The sequence below is a fragment of the Coregonus lavaretus genome (assembly GCF_964263955.1).
Source record: "Coregonus lavaretus genome assembly, chromosome: 10".
Taxonomy (NCBI): Eukaryota; Metazoa; Chordata; class Actinopteri; order Salmoniformes; family Salmonidae; genus Coregonus; species Coregonus lavaretus.
In genome coordinates this window covers 918,958-939,508 of record NC_139997.1, presented here as the reverse complement: position 1 = coordinate 939,508, position 20,551 = coordinate 918,958, and the positions used below count along the sequence as shown (strand labels likewise).

General features: G+C 43.1%; 2 protein-coding genes across 2 annotated transcripts in view; one reads left to right on the top strand and one right to left on the bottom strand.

Moving 5' to 3' along the window:
* The window catches only part of LOC311135784 (phospholipid phosphatase-related protein type 1-like), a gene marked incomplete at both ends in the record, with an annotated part of 56,908 nt that extends 56,239 nt beyond the window's left edge, over positions 1–669 (top strand). The window contains one exon of the mRNA XM_084169826.1: positions 637–669. Within this exon, the coding sequence (XP_084025952.1) occupies positions 637–669 (33 nt within the window). The remainder of the gene's footprint in view (positions 1–636) is intronic.
* An 8,582-nt stretch (positions 670–9,251) lies between these two features.
* Positions 9,252–20,551, bottom strand: part of LOC311135783 (glutamate receptor ionotropic, NMDA 3A-like) — a gene marked incomplete at both ends in the record, with an annotated part of 198,902 nt that continues 187,602 nt past the window's right edge. The window contains 3 exons of the mRNA XM_084169825.1: positions 9,252–9,425; positions 9,695–9,833; positions 12,007–12,077. Coding sequence (XP_084025951.1) covers positions 9,252–9,425; positions 9,695–9,833; positions 12,007–12,077 — 384 coding nt within the window. The remainder of the gene's footprint in view (positions 9,426–9,694; positions 9,834–12,006; positions 12,078–20,551) is intronic.

Genomic DNA, 20,551 nt, shown 5'->3' with positions numbered 1-20,551 from the left:
GCTTAATATTGCAGATAGATTGTATCTTCTATTAATGTAATTGTCTGCATCACTTCCAATCCCCCATGTTTTATATATATATATATATACACTCCCCTTTATTACTTTTCAACCCCACCATCCTTTCCCTACTTGGAGTAAATTAGTGAACAACAATGCCCAGGCCTCTACTTCCGGTCTATACTTACTATCTACACCTTATGGACACAGTTAATTTTACAATAATTCTATTATATATATATTTATTTATTTATTTTATTTTTTTTGCTCCTGAACTTCTTCTACTCTCAACCTCTCCGATCATTTTCATGATGTCCATCCGGTTTGCTTCTATATGCCATATCTTTCTAACTGTGCTCTTTCCCAAAAGCTCCCAACATACAACCTATATACTTATTATGGACACAGTATGCTTACATTATTAGCTATCTTTGTTATTATTTGTTGTATGCCTCAAATCTTAGTATCTTAGGAAATTCTTTACAAAGACACCTTTATTTTTTCTTCAGTATTTTTACTCAGCACTGGTTTTTGTAAAGTTTAGGACCACACTCGTTTACGTTATGTTGATGGACATCAACCACAGTACAAACCTCGATGCTAAAAATGTAACACGTCTCTTTTTCTGTTTTCCAGAACCACTCGGCATCGATGACTGAGGTCACATGACTAGCGGGGACCGCGGTGGGTCAGCACCGGGTCACCTTTGCGTCTCCTCAACACAACTTCTAGGCACAATGATGTTTTTCTACTGTCATAATACAACTGTAAGAAAGGACAGTATTCTGGTGTAACTAGTTAGATAGAGGCCGACGATTTGTACATTTTGTATAAGAGAGTACATGCTGTAGACTACCTAACCCTGAGCATGTTGCTACTGTAGGTCTGAACTAGGGTTGCAAAATTCAGGTAACTTTCCAAAAATGTCCAGGTTTTCCACAAAATAGAAGATTCCCGGGAATCAGGGGTGAATAAGCAGGAAATTCAGGAATCCTTCTACCGGGATTTCTGGAAAGCCTGGGAATGTTGGGAAAATTACCAGACTGTTTCATCCCTTAGTCTGATCTGCGTCTGGACTTCCTCCTCTCTCTCTCGCTCTCTCTCTCTCTCTCTCTCTCTCTCTCTCTCTCTCTCTCTCTCTCTCTATGTCTCTCTATGTCTCTCTATGTCTCTCTCTCTCTCTCTCTCTCTCTCTCTCTCTCTCTCTGTCTCTGTCTCTGTCTCTCTCTCTCTCTCTCTCTCTCTCTCTCTCTCTCTCTCTCTCTCTCTCTCTCTCTCTCTCTCTCTCTCTCTCTCTATGTCTCTCTCTCTCTCTCTCTCTCTCTCTCTCTCTCTCTCTCTCTCTCTCTCTCTCTCTCTCTCTATGTCTCTCTATGTCTCTCTCTCTCTCTCTCTCTCTCTCTCTCTCTCTGTCTCTGTCTCTGTCTCTGTCTCTCTCTCTCTCTCTCTAGACATGTTTTACATCACAAAGGAAATATAATATACAGTATACAGTCTATCTAATGTTATTGAAATATTGATGTCGTTATGTGGTATTTGTACAAATCCCTCAATCTATTCATATTTTGTTATCTCTGTATGTTTTCAGGAATGTTTTTTGTTGTTCATAATTGTTTAGGGGAAATCAACGTCCCATTGGACTGTGTCACTGTGTTTGTCCTCTCCATCTCTCAGCATGGAAGTACACAGTTCAACTGTTTGAATAAATATTCCCAATTTGTATAGTCTTTCTTTAAGAAAAAAAAAGTATCTAATTTCTTTTGAAATGCTGCATATATTTTTCTTGATTTGTCCACAAAATAAATAGTTAGTAGCAGAGTATTTATTGTGTGGGCTTTTTATTCTGAACCTCAACGAAGTATTTGCTGGCCCTGGTAGTATTGAGTGTAGATTTAGCAGTCGTAATTAAATTAAATTGTGTGGGCTGCATTTCCAAGGCTTATTCTGCAGGTGACAAAACAGTTTGACTTTGCCAAGAAATGAGTAATCTTCCACCTGCGTTTAGTTGTCACCAGAATCTGGCCGCTCTGTGAGAAGGGAAAGGGGGCTGGTTTAATCCACATCCACGTCATCGGTACACAGGGAGCAGTTGTTGTTGGGGGTTAACTGCCTTGCTCAAGGGCAGAACGGTAGATTTTTCAACCTTGCCGGCTCGGGGATTCGATTCAGCAACTTGGCCCAATGCTTTTAACCGCCCGTAGAATGTTTAGTTATGAATCGTGTTCTTTGTATTACATCTTGTTCCACATTTTATAACACCGTCTTAGATATTTACATATAAATTAAGGAATGTTTGTACCAAATTGCATGCTTTATCCGCCAAGTAAATTTTTTTTTTTTCTTCCACTAAGAGAGTGGACTATATCCCAACAAATGATTGCTCAATTAGATTTAAACCAAATCCCAGTCAAATCTGATGAGAATGAGTTCTCTACAGGCAGAATCATCATGTTAATGGGGTTTTATTAGATAAGGACCTCCCTCCGGTAGAAATCATCAACGCTCCATCTTTGTGTTTTGTTGACTAGTTGTGTAATTATGATCGAGACAAAACCAACTAGAGGTACAGAGGGGTCCAAAATGATTGACACCCTTGATAAAGATTAACAATAATGACTGTATAAAATAACGAATTCAAATACTGAGCTATATTGTATGCTCAACAAATGGGGAAATATATTATTTTATACTAATACAATTGCTCAGAGAAAGCGATTTTGTTTAACAAGTAATACATGTTTTTCTCAAATAGGTAGGGGTGAAAATTATTGACACCCCTAGAGATTCTTCTAAATAAAGTTTAGTATTTGGTCCCATATTCAATGACTACATCAAGCTTGTGACTTTACAAACATGTTGGATGCATTTGCACTTCGTGTTTCTCATTATTTTGTGGGGATTTCTGACTCTGTAACTTTCTCACTCATTTTCAACATTTACATTTTAGTCATTTAGCAGACGCTCTTATCCAGAGCGACTTACATTCATCTTAAGATGGCTAGGTAGGACAACCATATATCACCCATTGGGGTGCCAGGACACAGAAGAGCTTGGGCGGGGCTGAGCGGGAGCTGCCCTCCCGTAGGGGTGGGAGGGGCCAAGAGACCAGAGGTGGCAGAACAGAGCGCTCGTGTTGGGGTGTAGGGTTTGAGCATAGCCTTTTGAGCATAGCCTTTTCACTCTGTCAATTAGGTTATTATTGTGGAGTAACTATAATGTTGTTGATCCATCCTCAGTTTTCTCCTATCACAGCCATTAAACTCTGTAACTGTTTTAAAGTCACCATTGGCCACATGGTGAAATCACTGAGCAGTTTCTTTCCTCTCCGGCAACTGAGTTAGGAAGGACGCCTGTATCTTTGTAGTGACTGGGTGTATTGATACACCATCCAAAGTGTAATTAATAACTTCACCATGGTCAAAGGGATATTCAATGTCTGCTTTTTTATTTTTACCCATCTACCAATAGGTGCCCTTCTTTATGAGGAATTGGAAAACCTCCCTGGTCTTCGTGGTTGAATCTGTGTTTGAAATTCACTGCTCGACTGAGGGACCTTACAGATAATTATATGTGTGTGGTACAGAGATGAGGTAGTCATTCAACAATCATGTTAAACACTATTATAGCACACAGAGTGAGTCTATGGAACTTATTATGTGACATGTTAAGCACATTTTTACTCCTGAACTTATTTAGGCTTGCCATAACAATGGGGTTGAATACTTATTGACTCAAGACATGTCAGCTTTTCATTTTTAATTCATTTGTGAAAATGTGTAAAAACATAATTCCACTTTGATATTGTGTGTAGGCCAGTGATAATCAACATCAACACTTAATCAATGTTAAATTCAGGCTGTAACACAACAAAATGTGGAAAAAGTCTAGGGTCAGTATTGCTCATCTTTATCAAGCGTGTCAATAATTTCCGACCCCACTGTATGTCAGTAAGATATCATTGTCAGGAGTTTAGCAACACACCATCTGTCCCCACTGTGAGCACCATATGTAACTTCCAGAATGTTGTATCTTTTTAACTAAGCACTGATTTGCATAGAACTGTATTTGGAGATTGTTAAATTGATGAGATAATGTTCAGATAAACAGGATCTCATTAAATAAATGATGGCCTCCATCTGTGAGATCAAGTCAAACGTTTTTTCACCCAAACCCATCATCTATAAAATAAGTCCTCCTCATCCTGACTGAGCCCCCGGGAAGCAGAACAGAACAGAACAGAACAGAACAGAACAGAACGGAGCAGAACAGAACGGAGCAGAACAGATCGGAGCAGAACAGAACAGAACAGAACAGAACAGAACAGAACGGAGCAGAACAGAACAGAACAGAACGGAGCAGAACAGAGCAGAGCAGAACTGAACAGAGCAGAACAGAACAGAACATTACAGAACGGAGCAGAACAGAACGGAGCAGAACAGAGCAGAACAGAACGGAGCAGAGATTAACAGAACGGAGCAGAACAGAACGGAGCAGAACAGAACATCTGTACTGTAAGGGAAACCAGACAGACCAGAGTATTTAGAGATACATCCCAAATGGCACCCTATTCCCTATATAGTGCACTACTTTTGACCAGAGCCCAGATCCCTTTTCCCTGTATATCTGGTCAAATGTAGTGCACTATATAGGGAATAAGGTGCCAGTGTTTAGAGATCCATCATGGTACTCAGTATTCAGAGAGAGAGAGGAAGCACTTCTGTTTCTGGTTCAGCTATCATAGATCATTCTGACACCTCTACTGTGCGCTCCAAATATTCACCCACCCCTGTCTACGTCCCAAATGGCACCCTATTCCCTTTTTAAGTGCACTACTTTTGACCAGGGTCCATAGTTCTTGTCAAAAGTAGTGCACCTATATAGGGAAGAGGGAGCCATTTGGGACTCGGCCCGACACCTCTACAGCACGCTCCAAATGCTCACCACCACCAGACAACAATACACCTCCTCTGTGGTTCAGTCACTCTCTGTCACTCTCTGTCACTCTCTGTCTCTGTCTCCCTAAAACCCCACAGTCCCATTCACAAATCAAAAAAAAACGGTAGCTCTGGAAATAAAATGCATTCATGAGGAAAAGGTCTGATGTAATATCACATTGTAGCATCATTCCCTCGGTCCCCTTCTCTCTCCACATTAGGTCTCAGGTGAGTATAACAACTTATTTCGTATTAAACAAGATGTTCAATAAGAACAACAAAAATATAAACACAACATGTAAAGTTTCATGAGCTGAAATAAAAGCTTATTTCTCTCAGATTTTGTGCACAATTTTGTTTACATCCCTGTTAGTGAGCATTTCTCCTTTGCCAAGATAATCCATCCACCTGACAGGTGTGGCATATCAAGAAGCTGATTAAACAGCATGATAATTACACAGGTGCACCTTGTGCTGGGGACAATAAAAGGCCACTGTGCAGTTTTGTCACACAACAAAATGCCACAGATGTCTCAAGTTTTGAGGGAGCGTGCAATTGGCATGCTGACTGCAGGAATGTCTACCAGAGCTGTTGCCAGATAATTTAATGTTCATTTCTCTACCATAAGCTGCCTCCAACGTCGTTTTAGAGAATTTGGCAGTATGTCCAACCGGCCTCACAGCCACAAACCATGTGTAACCACACCAGCCCAGAACCTCCACATCGGGCTTCTTCACCTGCGGGATCCTCTGAGACCAGCCACCTGGACAGCTGATGAAACTGTGGGTTTGCACAACCGAATAATTTCTGCACAAACTGTCAGAAACCGTCTCAGGGAAGCTCATCTGTATGCTCGTCGTCCTCACCAGGGTCTTGACCTGAGTGCAGTTCGGCGTCATAACTGACTTCAGTGGCAAATCCTCACCTTCGATGGCCACTGGCATGCTGGGGAAGTGTGCTCTTTATGGATGAATCACGGTTTCAAGTCTACGGGCAGATGGCGTCGTGTGGGCGAGCGGTTTGCTGATGTCAATGTTGTGAACAGAGTGCCCCATGGTGGCAGTGGGGTTATGGTATGGGCAGGCATAAGCTACAGGCAACAAACACAATTGCATTTTATCGATGGCAATTTGAATACACAGAGATACCGTGACGAGATCCTGAGGCCCATTGTCGTGCCATTCATCCGCCGACATCACCTCATCGCAAGGATCTGTACACAATTCCTGGAAGCTGAAAATATTACAGTTCTGTCATGGCCTGCATACTCACCAGACATGTCACCCATTGAGCATGTTTGGGATGCTCTGGATTGATGTGTACGACAGCGTGTTCCAGTTCCCGCCAATATCCAGTAACTTCGCACAGCCATTGAAGAGGAGTGGGACAACATTCAACAGGCCACAATCAACAGCCTGATCAACTCTATGTGAAGGACATGTGTCGCGCTGCATGAGGCAAATGGTGGTCACACCAGATACGGACTGGTTTTCTGATCCACGGCCCTACCTTTTTTTCAACAGATGCATATCTGTACTCCCAGTCATGTGAAATCCATAGATTAGGCCCTAATTAAGTAATTTAAATTGATTGATTTCTTTATATGAACTGTATCTCAGTAAAATCGTAGATATTGATGCATGTTGCGTTCATATTTTTGTTCAGTGTATATTGAAAGAATCCACCCCCAGGACAGGGACCAGGTTCCAAGGCTTTGGGTGCAGACAGTGTTCCTCTGGTTAACTCCTCTGTCAGAGAGATGTTGGAGGTTGGAGGTGGAAACAGTGTTCCTCTGGTTAACTCCTCTGTCAGAGAGATGTTGGAGGTTGGAGGTGGAAACAGTGTTCCTCTGGTTAACTCCTCTGTCAGAGAGATGTTGGAGGTTGGAGGTGGAAACAGTGTTCCTCTGGTTAACTCCTCTGTCAGAGAGATGTTGGAGGTTGGAGGTGGAAACAGTGTTCCTCTGGTTAACTCCTCTGTCAGAGAGATGTTGGAGGTTGGAGGTGGAAACAGTGTTCCTCTGGTTAACTCCTCTGTCAGAGAGATGTTGGAGGTTGGAGGTGGAAACAGTGTTCCTCTGGTTAACTCCTCTGTCAGAGAGATGTTGGAGGTTGGAGGTGGAAACAGTGTTCCTCTGGTTAACTCCTCTGTCAGAGAGATGTTGGAGGTTGGAGGTGGAAACAGTGTTCCTCTGGTTAACTCCTCTGTCAGAGAGATGTTGGAGGTTGGAGGTGGAAACAGTGTTCCTCTGGTTAACTCCTCTGTCAGAGAGATGTTGGAGGTTGGAGGTGGAAACAGTGTTCCTCTGGTTAACTCCTCTGTCAGAGAGATGTTGGAGGTTGGAGGTGGAAACAGTGTTCCTCTGGTTAACTCCTCTGTCAGAGAGATGTTGGAGGTTGGAGGTGGAAACAGTGTTCCTCTGGTTAACTCCTCTGTCAGAGAGATGTTGGAGGTTGGAGGTGGAAACAGTGTTCCTCTGGTTAACTCCTCTGTCAGAGAGATGTTGGAGGTTGGAGGTGGAAACAGTGTTCCTCTGGTTAACTCCTCTGTCAGAGAGATGTTGGAGGTTGGAGGTGGAAACAGTGTTCCTCTGGTTAACTCCTCTGTCAGAGAGATCTTGGAGGTTGGAGGTGGAAACAGTGTTCCTCTGGTTAACTCCTCTGTCAGAGAGATGTTGGAGGTTGGAGGTGGAAACAGTGTTCCTCTGGTTAACTCCTCTGTCAGAGAGATGTTGGAGGTTGGAGGTGGAAACAGTGTTCCTCTGGTTAACTCCTCTGTCAGAGAGATCTTGGAGGTTGGAGGTGGAAACAGTGTTCCTCTGGTTAACTCCTCTGTCAGAGAGATGTTGGAGGTTGGAGGTGGAAACAGTGTTCCTCTGGTTAACTCCTCTGTCAGAGAGATGTTGGAGGTTGGAGGTGGAAACAGTGTTCCTCTGGTTAACTCCTCTGTCAGAGAGATGTTGGAGGTTGGAGGTGGAAACAGTGTTCCTCTGGTTAACTCCTCTGTCAGAGAGATGTTGGAGGTTGGAGGTGGAAACAGTGTTCCTCTGGTTAACTCCTCTGTCAGAGAGATGTTGGAGGTTGGAGGTGGAAACAGTGTTCCTCTGGTTAACTCCTCTGTCAGAGAGATGTTGGAGGTTGGAGGTGGAAACAGTGTTCCTCTGGTTAACTCCTCTGTCAGAGAGATGTTGGAGGTTGGAGGTGGAAACAGTGTTCCTCTGGTTAACTCCTCTGTCAGAGAGATGTTGGAGGCTGGAGGTGGAAACAGTGTTCATCTGGTTAACTCCTCTGTCAGAGAGATGTTGGAGGTTGGAGGTGGAAACAGTGTTCCTCTGGTTAACTCCTCTGTCAGAGAGATCTTGGAGGTTGGAGGTGGAAACAGTGTTCCTCTGGTTATCTCCTCTGTCAGAGAGATGTTGGAGGTTGGAGGTGGAAACAGTGTTCCTCTGGTTAACTCCTCTGTCAGAGAGATGTTGGAGGTTGGAGGTGGAAACAGTGTTCCTCTGGTTAACTCCTCTGTCAGAGAGATGTTGGAGGTGGAAACAGTGTTCCTCTGGTTAACTCCTCTGTCAGAAAGATGTTGGAGGTCGCAGGTGGAGAGCAGACAGTGTTCCAGGGCTCAGGAGCAGCCATGGTGGTCTGCTTTGGGGCTCTGGGTCTGGCGTTAGTCCTGCTGGTCTCATGGTCTCAGGCTGTTGTCCTCCTGCTAGTCCCATGTGCTGCTCTCGGACTCAAGGATATCAGGGTTTCGTTTTGTGGTGGTACTCCTCCAGCCTCTATTCAGTGTTCCTGTGTGTCTGCTGGTAGCTCCAACCTCTATTCAGGGATGTTATGTGTCTGCTGGTAGCTCCAACCTCTATTCAGGGATGTTGTGTCTGCTGGTACCAGATGTAACAGCGTTAGCTTCATAGCTTCACCCCCCAGCTTGTAATGTCTTCACCCACGCTATTGAATTGGTACCTTTTCTATAGCGTAATTACTCAGGGATGTTGTGTGTCTGCTGGTACCAATCCTCTACTCTGTCATGTTATGTGTCTGCTGGTACCAATCCTCTACTCTGTCATGTTATGTGTCTGCTGGTACCAATCCTCTACTCTGTCATGTTATGTGTCTGCTGGTACCAATCCTCTACTCTGTCATGTTATGTGTCTGCTGGTACCAATCCTCTACTCTGTCATGTTATGTGTCTGCTGGTACCAATCCTCTACTCTGTCATGTTATGTGTCTGCTGGTACCAATGCTCTACTCGGTCATGTTATGTGTCTGCTGGTACCAATGCTCTACTCTGTCATGTTATGTGTCTGCTGGTACCAATCCTCTACTCGGTCATGTTGTGTATCTGCTCCAGCTCCCTCTTCTTCTTCATGGCGATGTGCAGCTGCTGTTTGATGACGGTGATGTGTGTCTCCAGCTCCGACAGCTCCTGCAGCATGGGGTTGGTCCTGGCCTGTAGACCCACCTGGACCAGGTGTGTCCTCCCGTTAGAGGTGGCCTGTAGGGGAAGAGAAGAAAATAAGAAACATGTAAACCAATCAAATGGCATGAATCAAAACATAAATAATATATAATAAATGAGATAAATTACCACCTGATTCTGACTACATCCTAACTACTGGTATTGCCTTTTTTGATGACTAAAATGTAACTGTATATAATAAGGCTGTAGAAAAAATGTTTAAAAAATGTACAATTTCCCAACAAGACGCCCCCTCCCAGACAGTAAATACTCTATGCTATGTGTTCCTTATTTGTCTGGCCTACCTGAGGAGCAAGAGGAGTGGGGCAATCACAGGGGTACTCCAGAAGCTTCCTCCTGTTGCAGTCGGACTCTGAGCTGGTCCATGGTACACATGCCTGCTCCTGTTGCTGCTGGTGGTGGTGGTGGTTAACCACGTTGCACCTTTGGGGTCGAACAAAAAAACACATATTTTGGGACCTTGTTTTGCATCCCAAATGGGACCTTATTCCCGATAGTCCACTACTTTGGACCAAGACCTATAGGGTACTACTTTGGACCAAGGCCTATAGGGCACTACAGAACATGCTATCTGATGCAGTGGAGGATCCTCAGAGGAGGAAGAGGAGGACCATCCTCCTCAGTGAATTTCATAAAAAAATATATTTTTAAACATTTAAAATGTTATCCTTTTTAGATAAAACTATACTAAATATAATCACACGTCAACAAATAATTGATTAAAACACACTATTTTGCAATGAAGGTCTACAGTAGCTTCAACAGCACTCTGTAGGGTAGCACCATGGTGTGGCCGGAGGACAGCTAGCTTCTGTCCTCCTCTGGGTACATTAACTTCAATACAAAACCTAGGAGGCTCAAGGTTCTCACCCCCTTCCATAGACTTACACAGTAATTATGACAACTTCTGGAGGACATCCTCCAACCTACCAGAGCTCTTGCAGCATGAACTGACATGTTGTCCACCCAATCATAGGATCAGAAAATGTATCTAGCACTGAAAGCATAAGCTACAGCTAGCTAGCACTGCTGTGCATAAAATGTGGTGAGTAGTTGACTCAAAGAGAGAGAAAGACAATAGTTGAACAGTTTAACAAATTAATTTCTTCCAAATTGAAGGAGAAGCAAGAGAGAAATAGAGAGAGAGATTTCATCAAAGTAGTTAGCTAAACTTCTAACTGACTGTACACTGTAAAGTTACTGCATGATTGTAGTGGGTTTACTAAGGTGTTAGTTCTATTAGCTATGCTGACTATGACGTTACTTTAGCTAATATGGTGACAACGATGTAGGCTGTGTGTAGCGGTTTGGCTTGGAAAGGTTTTTTCGGCTGGTCACATACAGCTGATGTGTTGTTCATTGAAGTCCACAAGCGGAGGGAAAAGGTGAGCGGAGGAGAGCGCATAGAAGGAATACAACGTGGCTGCTAAGAAATTGAACTGTGTTTATGCGTGATCAGGGATGCATTCATTCCGCCGATTCTGTTGAAAGAAGTTTCTTAAACGGAAGCAAACAGAACAAAACGGGAATAAACATACCTGAATTTGTCCAATAGAAACTCTCGTTTGTAACTGTTGGCGTAATGATTACACCCTTTATCAGCTAGATGCAGGCAAGAGTGTGCAAGGCGGTATTGAATGTCACTGTCTGTCCTTGTGTCACTGTCTGTCACCTCAAATTTGTCTCTCGACCTGTGTGCACCTACATTGTAAACTGTCATTCATAGGCTAGGTTGTAGCAACCTCATGATGGGTATAGGGAAATTCGAGTATCATGTAGTAGCCTAAACCTATCGCTGTTACATTAAACTGGGTGAATTAAATATGAATGACAGTCATCCAATATGCTGTAATAGAAATAAGGTGTCCTCCCTCATCTTAAACAGCACTGACCGCCACTGATCTGATGCTGACATGTTCCACAGCCAGTTAGTAGGGTGACACGGTGGCTGCTATCATCCCGTCGCTGCTATCATCACATTGCTGCTATCATCACGTCGCTGCTATCATCACGTTGCTGCTATCATCACGTCGCTGCTATCATCCCGTCGCTGCTATCATCACGTCGCTGCTATCATCACGTCGCTGCTATCATCACGTCGCTGCTATCATCACGTCGCTGCTATCATCCCGTCGCTGCTATCATCACGTCGCTGCTATCATCACGTCGCTGCTATCATCCCGTCGCTGCTATCATCACGTCGCTTCTATCATCACGTCGCTGCTATCATCCCGTCGCTGCTATCATCACGTCGCTGCTATCATCACGGCGTTGCTATCATCACATCGCTGCTATCATCACGTCGCTGCTATCATCATGTAGCTGCTATCATCACGTCGCTGCTATCATCACGTCGCTGCTATCATCCCGTCGCGGCTATCATCACGTCGCGGCTATCATCACGTCGCTGCTATCATCACTGACAATTCAATTAGCCAAGTTGTGATTAAAACACAATTTGACACACACTGTCAAACTGGCACATTCAATCAAACGTTTCTCAAATCAATCAATCAGGTGGTCTGTCAATTTGCTGTACAGCCTTTTTGTGAAGGTTAGGGGACATTCCTTATGGAACATCAATGATTGTGATTACCTTTTTTCCTTCTTGGCGACAGTCTGCAGTTTATCGTCGTTGAAAGATGTGTTCATAGCTCGATGTAATCTCTGATGGATAGAGCAGAAACACACCAGATATGAGAAACGCACCAGATATCAGAAACACACCAGACATGTAACAGAATCTGCACAGATATATATATATAAAAGGGTTGAGGTCAATCCATTTAAATTTGACAAATGGACTAAATTAAAATAGAATTGATCCCAACCCAGACATATAGTACGTATGGCACAAAGTAATCTGAGAATATCATACTGTAGGAATATAATCTTCTGCCATTTAAAACATAGTGAAAGTTGAGTTAGTTAAACCAGGCGAACACAGGGCTCTAAATGCACTTTTTTTCATTGGTAGCACTGATGCTCCTAACTATAAAAAGTAAGGAGCACCAGAAAAAATGTAGGAGCACCAGAAACAAAAATAGTTTTTACTGACTGTCCTATCATTGTTAATTGTCATCAGTTGTTACCTTGATGATGTAGAACACATCACTAGAGAGTGGGCCAGACGTTATAATTAAAACTACCTTTAATCATTGTTTTCAAAACTGAAAACATATTTACATAGGTGATTTGTTTTGGACAAACAAATGCAATATATAAAACAGTGTTAATTGTATTCAAAAGTGTAACAGCAAACATATTTATATAGGTGATTAAAACATAACCTTTATTGTATTTAAAAGTGGAACTGCAAACTGGAAACTGTTATCCATTATTGCATTCAGCTAACAGCTAATCGTTGATCTAGAACCTAGCTAGTGAATCAACTTGCTTTTAGGGTTAGGGTTTAGGGTAGTGGTGTCCCAAGGATCCAAGATTGCACAAACTCTCTTCCTGGATGGTGTCCGCGATGGTGCCAAATGCCAATTATATTTGTGCAGGACACCTCGATTCCATATGTCGGGTTGACACCTCGATTCCATATGTCGGGTTGATTGTAATAAATTATTTTGGGTTTGAATTAGGTCAAATCCATCTCCTCTTTGGCAGTAAGAGGTGTTACATTTATTCTCTAGCTCAGTTAGCTCTGCCTGTTGACGGGATTGGGCTTCCACCTGTTGTCTGCCAAATACGTCTGGTAGTTAGTAGACATAGTGGTGTTGCTGTAGTTAGTAGACCTAGTGGTGTTGCTGTAGTTAGTTGACCTAGTGGTGTTGCTGTAGTTAGTAGACCTAGTGGTGTTGCTGTAGTTAGTAGACCTAGTGGTGTTGCTGTAGTTAGTAGACCTAGTGGTGTTGCTGTAGTTAGTTAACCTAGTGGTGTTGCTGTAGTTAGTTAACCTAGTGGTGTTGCTGTAGTTAGTAGACCTAGTGGTGTTGCTGTAGTTAGTAGACCTAGTAGTGGTGTTGCTGTAGTTAGTAGACCTAGTGGTGTTGCTGTAGTTAGTTAACCTAGTGGTGTTGCTGTAGTTAGTTAACCTAGTGGTGTTGCTGTAGTTAGTAGACCTAGTGGTGTTGCTGTAGTTAGTAGACCTACTGGTGTTGCTGTAGTTAGTAGACCTAGTGGTGTTGCTGTAGTTAGTAGACCTAGTGGTGTTGCTGTAGTTAGTAGACCTAGTGGTGTTGCTGTAGTTAGTAGACCTAGTGGTGTTCCTGTAGTTAGTTAATCTAGTGGTGTTGCTGTAGTTAGTTAACCTAGTGGTGTTGCTGTAGTTAGTAGACCTAGTGGTGTTCATGTAGTTAGTAGACCTAGTGGTGTTCCTGTAGTTAGTTAACCTAGTGGTGTTGCTGTAGTTAGTAGACCTAGTGGTGTTGCTGTAGTTAGTAGACCTAGTGGTGTTGCTGTAGTTAGTTAACCTATTGGTGTTGCTGTAGTTAGTAGACCTAGTGGTGTTCCTGTAGTTAGTTAACCTAGTGGGGTTGCTGTAGTTAGTAGACCTAGTGGTGTTGCTGTAGTTAGTAGACCTAGTGGTGTTGCTGTAGTTAGTTAACCTAGTGGTGTTGCTGTAGTTAGTTAACCTAGTGGTGTTGCTGTAGTTAGTAGACCTAGTGGTGTTGCTGTAGTTAGTAGACCTAGTGGTGTTGCTGTAGTTAGTTAACCTAGTGGTGTTGCTGTAGTTAGTTAACCTAGTGGTGTTGCTGTAGTTAGTAGACCTAGTGGTGTTGCTGTAGTTAGTAGACCTAGTGATGTTGCTGTAGTTAGTTAACCTAGTGGTGTTGCTGTAGTTAGTTGACCTAGTGGTGTTGCTGTAGTTAGTAGACCTAGTGGTGTTGCTGTAGTTGGTTAACCTACTGGTGTTGCTGTAGTTAGTTGACCTAGTGATGTTGCTGTAGTTAGTAGACCTAGTGGTGTTGCTGTAGTTAGTAGACCTAGTGGTGTTGCTGTAGTTAGTAGACCTAGTGGTGTTGCTGTAGTTAGTTAACCTAGTGGTGTTGCTGTAGTTAGTAGACCTAGTGGTGTTGCTGTAGTTAGTAGACCTAGTGGTGTTGCTGTAGTTAGTAGACCTAGTGGTGTTGCTGTAGTTAGTAGACCTAGTGGTGTTCCTGTAGTTAGTAGACCTAGTGGTGTTGCTGTAGTTAGTAGACCTAGTGGTGTTGCTGTAGTTAGTAGACCTAGTGGTGTTGCTGTAGTTAGTAGACCTAGTGGTGTTGCTGTAGTTAGTAGACCTAGTGGTGTTGCTGTAGTTAGTAGACCTAGTGGTGTTGCTGTAGTTAGTAGACCTAGTGGTGTTGCTGTAGTTAGTAGACCTAGTGGTGTTGCTGTAGTTAGTTAACCTAGTGGTGTTGCTGTAGTTAGTTAACCTATTGGTGTTGCTGTAGTTAGTAGACCTACTGGTGTTGCTGTAGTTAGTAGACCTAGTGGTGTTGCTGTAGTTAGTAGACCTAGTGGTGTTGCTGTAGTTAGTAGACCTAGTGGTGTTGCTGTAGTTAGTTAACCTAGTGGTGTTGCTGTAGTTAGTAGACCTAGTGGTGTTGCTGTAGTTAGTTAACCTAGTGGTGTTGCTGTAGTTAGTTGACCTAGTGGTGTTGCTGTAGTTAGTAGACCTAGTGGTGTTGCTGTAGTTAGTAGACCTAGTGGTGTTGCTGTAGTTAGTTAACCTAGTGGTGTTGCTGTAGTTAGTAGACCTAGTGGTGTTGCTGTAGTTAGTAGACCTAGTGGTGTTCCTGTAGTTAGTAGACATACTGGTGTTGCTGTAGTTAGTAGACCTAGTGGTGTTGCTGTAGTTAGTAGACCTAGTGGTGTTGCTGTAGTTAGTAGACCTAGTGGTGTTGCTGTAGTTAGTTAACCTAGTGGTGTTGCTGTAGTTAGTAGACCTAGTGGTGTTGCTGTAGTTAGTAGACCTAGTGGTGTTGCTGTAGTTAGTTAACCTAGTGCAGCAACTAGGTTAACTACTAACTACAGCAACACCACTAGGTCTACTAACTACTGATTATTATTTGACCATGCTTGTCACTTATGAACATTTTTGAACATCTTGGCATGGTTCTGTTATAATCTCCACCCGGCACAGCCAGAAGAGGACTGGCCACCCCTCATAGCCTGGTTCCTCTCTAGGTTTCTTCCTAGGTTTTGCCTTTCTAGGGAGTTTTTCCTAGCCACCGTGCTTCTACACCTGCATTACTAGCTGTTTGGGGTTTTAGGCTGGGTTTCTGTACAGCACTTCGAGATATTAGCTGATGTAAGAAGGGCTATATAAAATAAAATTGATTGATTGATTGATTGATAGTGGTGTTGCTGTAGTTAGTAGACCTAGTGGTGTTGCTGTAGTTAGTAGACCTAGTGGTGTTGCTGTAGTTAGTTAACCTAGTGGTGTTGCTGTAGTTAGTAGACCTAGTGGTGTTGCTGTAGTTAGTTAACCTAGTGGTGTTGCTGTAGTTAGTTGACCTAGTGGTGTTGCTGTAGTTAGTAGACCTAGTGGTGTTGCTGTAGTTAGTAGACCTAGTGGTGTTGCTGTAGTTAGTTAACCTAGTGGTGTTGCTGTAGTTAGTAGACCTAGTGGTGTTGCTGTAGTTAGTAGACCTAGTGGTGTTCCTGTAGTTAGTAGACATACTGGTGTTGCTGTAGTTAGTAGACCTAGTGGTGTTGCTGTAGTTAGTAGACCTAGTGGTGTTGCTGTAGTTAGTTAACCTAGTGGTGTTGCTGTAGTTAGTAGACCTAGTGGTGTTGCTGTAGTTAGTAGACCTAGTGGTGTTGCTGTAGTTAGTAGACCTAGTGGTGTTGCTGTAGTTAGTAGACCTAGTGGTGTTGCTGTAGTTAGTAGACCTAGTGGTGTTGCTGTAGTTAGTAGACCTAGTGGTGTTGCTGTAGTTAGTAGACCTAGTGGTGTTCCTGTAGTTAGTAGACCTAGTGGTGTTGCTGTAGTTAGTAGTCCTAGTGGTGTTGCTGTAGTTGGTTAACCTAGTGGTGTTGCTGTAGTTAGTTGACCTAGTGGTGTTGCTGTAGTTGGTTAACCTAGTGGTGTTGCTGTAGTTAGTAGACCTAGTGGTGTTGCTGTAGTTAGTAGACCTAGTGGTGTTGCTGTAGTTAGTAGACCTAGTGGTGTTGCTGTAGTTAGTAGACCTAGTGGTGTTGCTGTAGTTAGTAGACATACTGGTGAAGCTGTAGTTAGTTAACCTAGTGGTGTTGCTGTAGTTAGTAGACCTAGTGGTGTTGCTGTAGTTAGTAGACCTAGTGGTGTTGCTGTAGTTAGTAGACCTACTGGTGTTGCTGTAGTTAGTAGACCTAGTGGTGTTGCTGTAGTTAGTAGACCTAGTGGTGTTGCTGTAGTTAGTAGACCTACTGGTGTTGCTGTAGTTAGTTAACCTAGTGGTGTTGCTGTAGTTAGTTGACCTAGTGGTGTTGCTGTAGTTAGTAGACCTACTGGTGTTGCTGTAGTTAGTTAACCTAGTGGTGTTGCTGTAGTTAGTAGACCTAGTGGTGTTGCTGTAGTTAGTTGACCTAGTGGTGTTGCTGTAGTTAGTTAACCTAGTGGTGTTGCTGTAGTTAGTAGACCTAGTGGTGTTGCTGTAGTTAGTAGACCTAGTGGTGTTGCTGTAGTTAGTTAACCTAGTGGTGTTGCTGTAGTTAGTAGACCTAGTGGTGTTGCTGTAGTTAGTAGACGTAGTGGTGTTGCTGTAGTTAGTTAACCTAGTGGTGTTGCTGTAGTTAGTAGACCTAGTGGTGTTGCTGTAGTTAGTAGACCTAGTGGTGTTGCTGTAGTTAGTAGACCTAGTGGTGTTGCTGTAGTTAGTAGACCTAGTGGTGTTGCTGTAGTTAGTAGACCTAGTGGTGTTGCTGTAGTTAGTTAACCTAGTGGTGTTGCTGTAGTTAGTAGACCTAGTGGTGTTGCTGTAGTTAGTTAACCTAGTGGTGTTGCTGTAGTTAGTAGACCTAGTGGTGTTGCTGTAGTTAGTAGACCTAGTGGTGTTGCTGTAGTTAGGTGACCTAGTGGTGTTGCTGTAGTTAGTAGACCTAGTGGTGTTGCTGTAGTTAGTAGACCTAGTGGTGTTGCTGTAGTTAGTAGACCTAGTGGTGTTGCTGTAGTTAGTAGACCTAGTGGTGTTGCTGTAGTTAGTAGACCTAGTGGTGTTCCTGTAGTTAGTTAACCTAGTGGTGTTGCTGTAGTTAGTAGACCTAGTGGTGTTGCTGTAGTTAGTTAACCTAGTTGTGTTGCTGTAGTTAGTAGACCTAGTGGTGTTGCTGTAGTTAGTAGACCTAGTGGTTTTGCTGTAGTTAGTAGACATACTGGTGTTGCTGTAGTTAGTAGACCTAGTGGTGTTGCTGTAGTTAGTAGACCTAGTGGTGTTGCTGTAGTTAGTTGACCTAGTGGTGTTGCTGTAGTTAGTAGACCTAGTAGTGGTGTTGCTGTAGTTAGTTGACCTAGTGGTGTTGCTGTAGTTAGTAGACCTAGTGGTGTTGCTGTAGTTAGTAGACCTAGTGGTGTTGCTGTAGTTAGTAGACCTAGTGGTGTTGCTGTAGTTAGTAGACATAGTGGTGTTGCTGTAGTTAGTAGTCCTAGTGGTGTTGCTGTAGTTGGTTAACCTAGTGGTGTTGCTGTAGTTAGTTGACCTAGTGGTGTTGCTGTAGTTGGTTAACCTAGTGGTGTTGCTGTAGTTAGTTGACCTAGTGGTGTTGCTGTAGTTAGTTAACCTAGTGGTGTTGCTGTAGTTAGTAGACCTAGTGGTGTTGCTGTAGTTAGTAGACCTAGTGGTGTTGCTGTAGTTAGTAGACCTAGTGGTGTTGCTGTAGTTAGTAGACATACTGGTGAAGCTGTAGTTAGTTAACCTAGTGGTGTTGCTGTAGTTAGTAGACCTAGTGGTGTTGCTGTAGTTAGTAGACCTAGTGGTGTTGCTGTAGTTAGTAGACCTACTGGTGTTGCTGTAGTTAGTAGACCTAGTGGTGTTGCTGTAGTTAGTTAACCTAGTGGTGTTGCTGTAGTTAGTAGACCTACTGGTGTTGCTGTAGTTAGTTAACCTAGTGGTGTTGCTGTAGTTAGTTGACCTAGTGGTGTTGCTGTAGTTAGTAGACCTACTGGTGTTGCTGTAGTTAGTTAACCTAGTGGTGTTGCTGTAGTTAGTAGACCTAGTGGTGTTGCTGTAGTTAGTTGACCTAGTGGTGTTGCTGTAGTTAGTTAACCTAGTGGTGTTGCTGTAGTTAGTAGACCTAGTGGTGTTGCTGTAGTTAGTAGACCTAGTGGTGTTGGTGTAGTTAGTAGACCTAGTGGTGTTGCTGTAGTTAGTAGACCTAGTGGTGTTGCTGTAGTTAGTAGACATACTGGTGTTGCTGTAGTTAGTAGACCTAGTGGTGTTGCTGTAGTTAGTAGACCTAGTGGTGTTGCTGTAGTTAGTAGACCTAGTGGTGTTGCTGTAGTTAGTTAACCTAGTGGTGTTGCTGTAGTTAGTAGACCTAGTGGTGTTGCTGTAGTTAGTAGACCTAGTGGTGTTGCTGTAGTTAGTAGACCTAGTGGTGTTGCTGTAGTTAGTAGACCTAGTGGTGTTGCTGTAGTTAGTAGACCTAGTGATGTTGCTGTAGTTAGTAGACCTAGTGGTGTTGCTGTAGTTAGTAGACCTAGTGGTGTTGCTGTAGTTAGTAGACCTAGTGGTGTTGCTGTAGTTAGTAGACCTAGTGGTGTTGCTGTAGTTAGTAGACCTAGTGGTGTTGCTGTAGTTAGTAGACCTAGTGGTGTTGCTGTAGTTAGTAGACCTAGTGGTGTTGCTGTAGTTAGTAGACCTAGTGGTGTTGCTGTAGTTAGTTAACCTAGTGGTGTTGCTGTAGTTAGTAGACCTAGTGTTGTTGCTGTAGTTAGTAGACCTAGTGGTGTTGCTGTAGTTAGTTAACCTAGTGGTGTTGCTGTAGTTAGTTGACCTAGTGGTGTTGCTGTAGTTAGTAGACCTAGTGGTGTTGCTGTAGTTAGTTAACCTAGTGGTGTTGCTGTAGTTAGTAGACCTAGTGGTGTTGCTGTAGTTAGTAGACCTAGTGGTGTTGCTGTATTTAGTAGACCTAGTGGTGTTGCTGTAGTTAGTAGACCTAGTGGTGTTGCTGTAGTTAGTAGACCTAGTGGTGTTGCTGTAGTTAGTAGACCTAGTGGTGTTGCTGTAGTTAGTAGACCTAGTGGTGTTGCTGTAGTTAGTAGACCTAGTGGTGTTGCTGTAGTTAGTAGACCTAGTGGTGTTGCTGTAGTTAGTTAACCTAGTGGTGTTGCTGTAGTTAGTAGACCTAGTGGTGTTGCTGTAGTTAGTTAACCTAGTGGTGTTGCTGTAGTTAGTAGACCTAACTACAGCAACACCACTGCACACTAGGTCTACTAACACCACTGTAGTTAGTAGACCTAGTGGTGTTGCTGTAGTTAGTAGACCTAGTGGTGTTGCTGTAGTTAGTAGACCTAGTGGTGTTGCTGTAGTTAGTTAACCTAGTGGTGTTGCTGTAGTTAGTAGACCTAGTGGTGTTACTTTAGTTAGTAGACCTAGTGGAGTTACTGTAGTTAGTAGACCTAGTGGTGTTGCTGTAGTTAGTAGACCTAGTGGTGTTGCTGTAGTTAGTAGACCTAGTGGTGTTGCTGTAGTTAGTTGACCTAGTGGTGTTGCTGTAGTTAGTTAACCTAGTGGTGTTGCTGTAGTTAGTAGACCTAGTGGTGTTGCTGTAATTAGTTAACCTAGTGGTGTTGCTGTAGTTAGTAGACCTAGTGGTGTTGCAGTAGTTAGTTGACCTAGTGGTGTTGCTGTAGTTAGTTAACCTAGTGGTGTTGCTGTAGTTAGTTAACCTAGTGGTGTTGCTGTAGTTAGTTAACCTAGTGGTGTTGTTGTAGTTAGTTAACCTAGTGGTGTTCCTGTAGTTAGTTAACCTAGTGGTGTTGCTGTAGTTAGTAGACCTAGTGGTGTTGCTGTAGTTAGTTAACCTAGTGGTGTTGCTGTAGTTAGTTAACCTAGTGGTGTTGCTGTAGTTAGTAGACATACTGGTGTTGCTGTAGTTAGTAGACCTAGTGGTGTTGCTGTAGTTAGTAGACCTAGTGGTGTTGCTGTAGTTAGTTAACCTAGTGGTGTTGCTGTAGTTAGTAGACCTAGTGGTGTTGCTGTAGTTAGTAGACCTAGTGGTGTTGC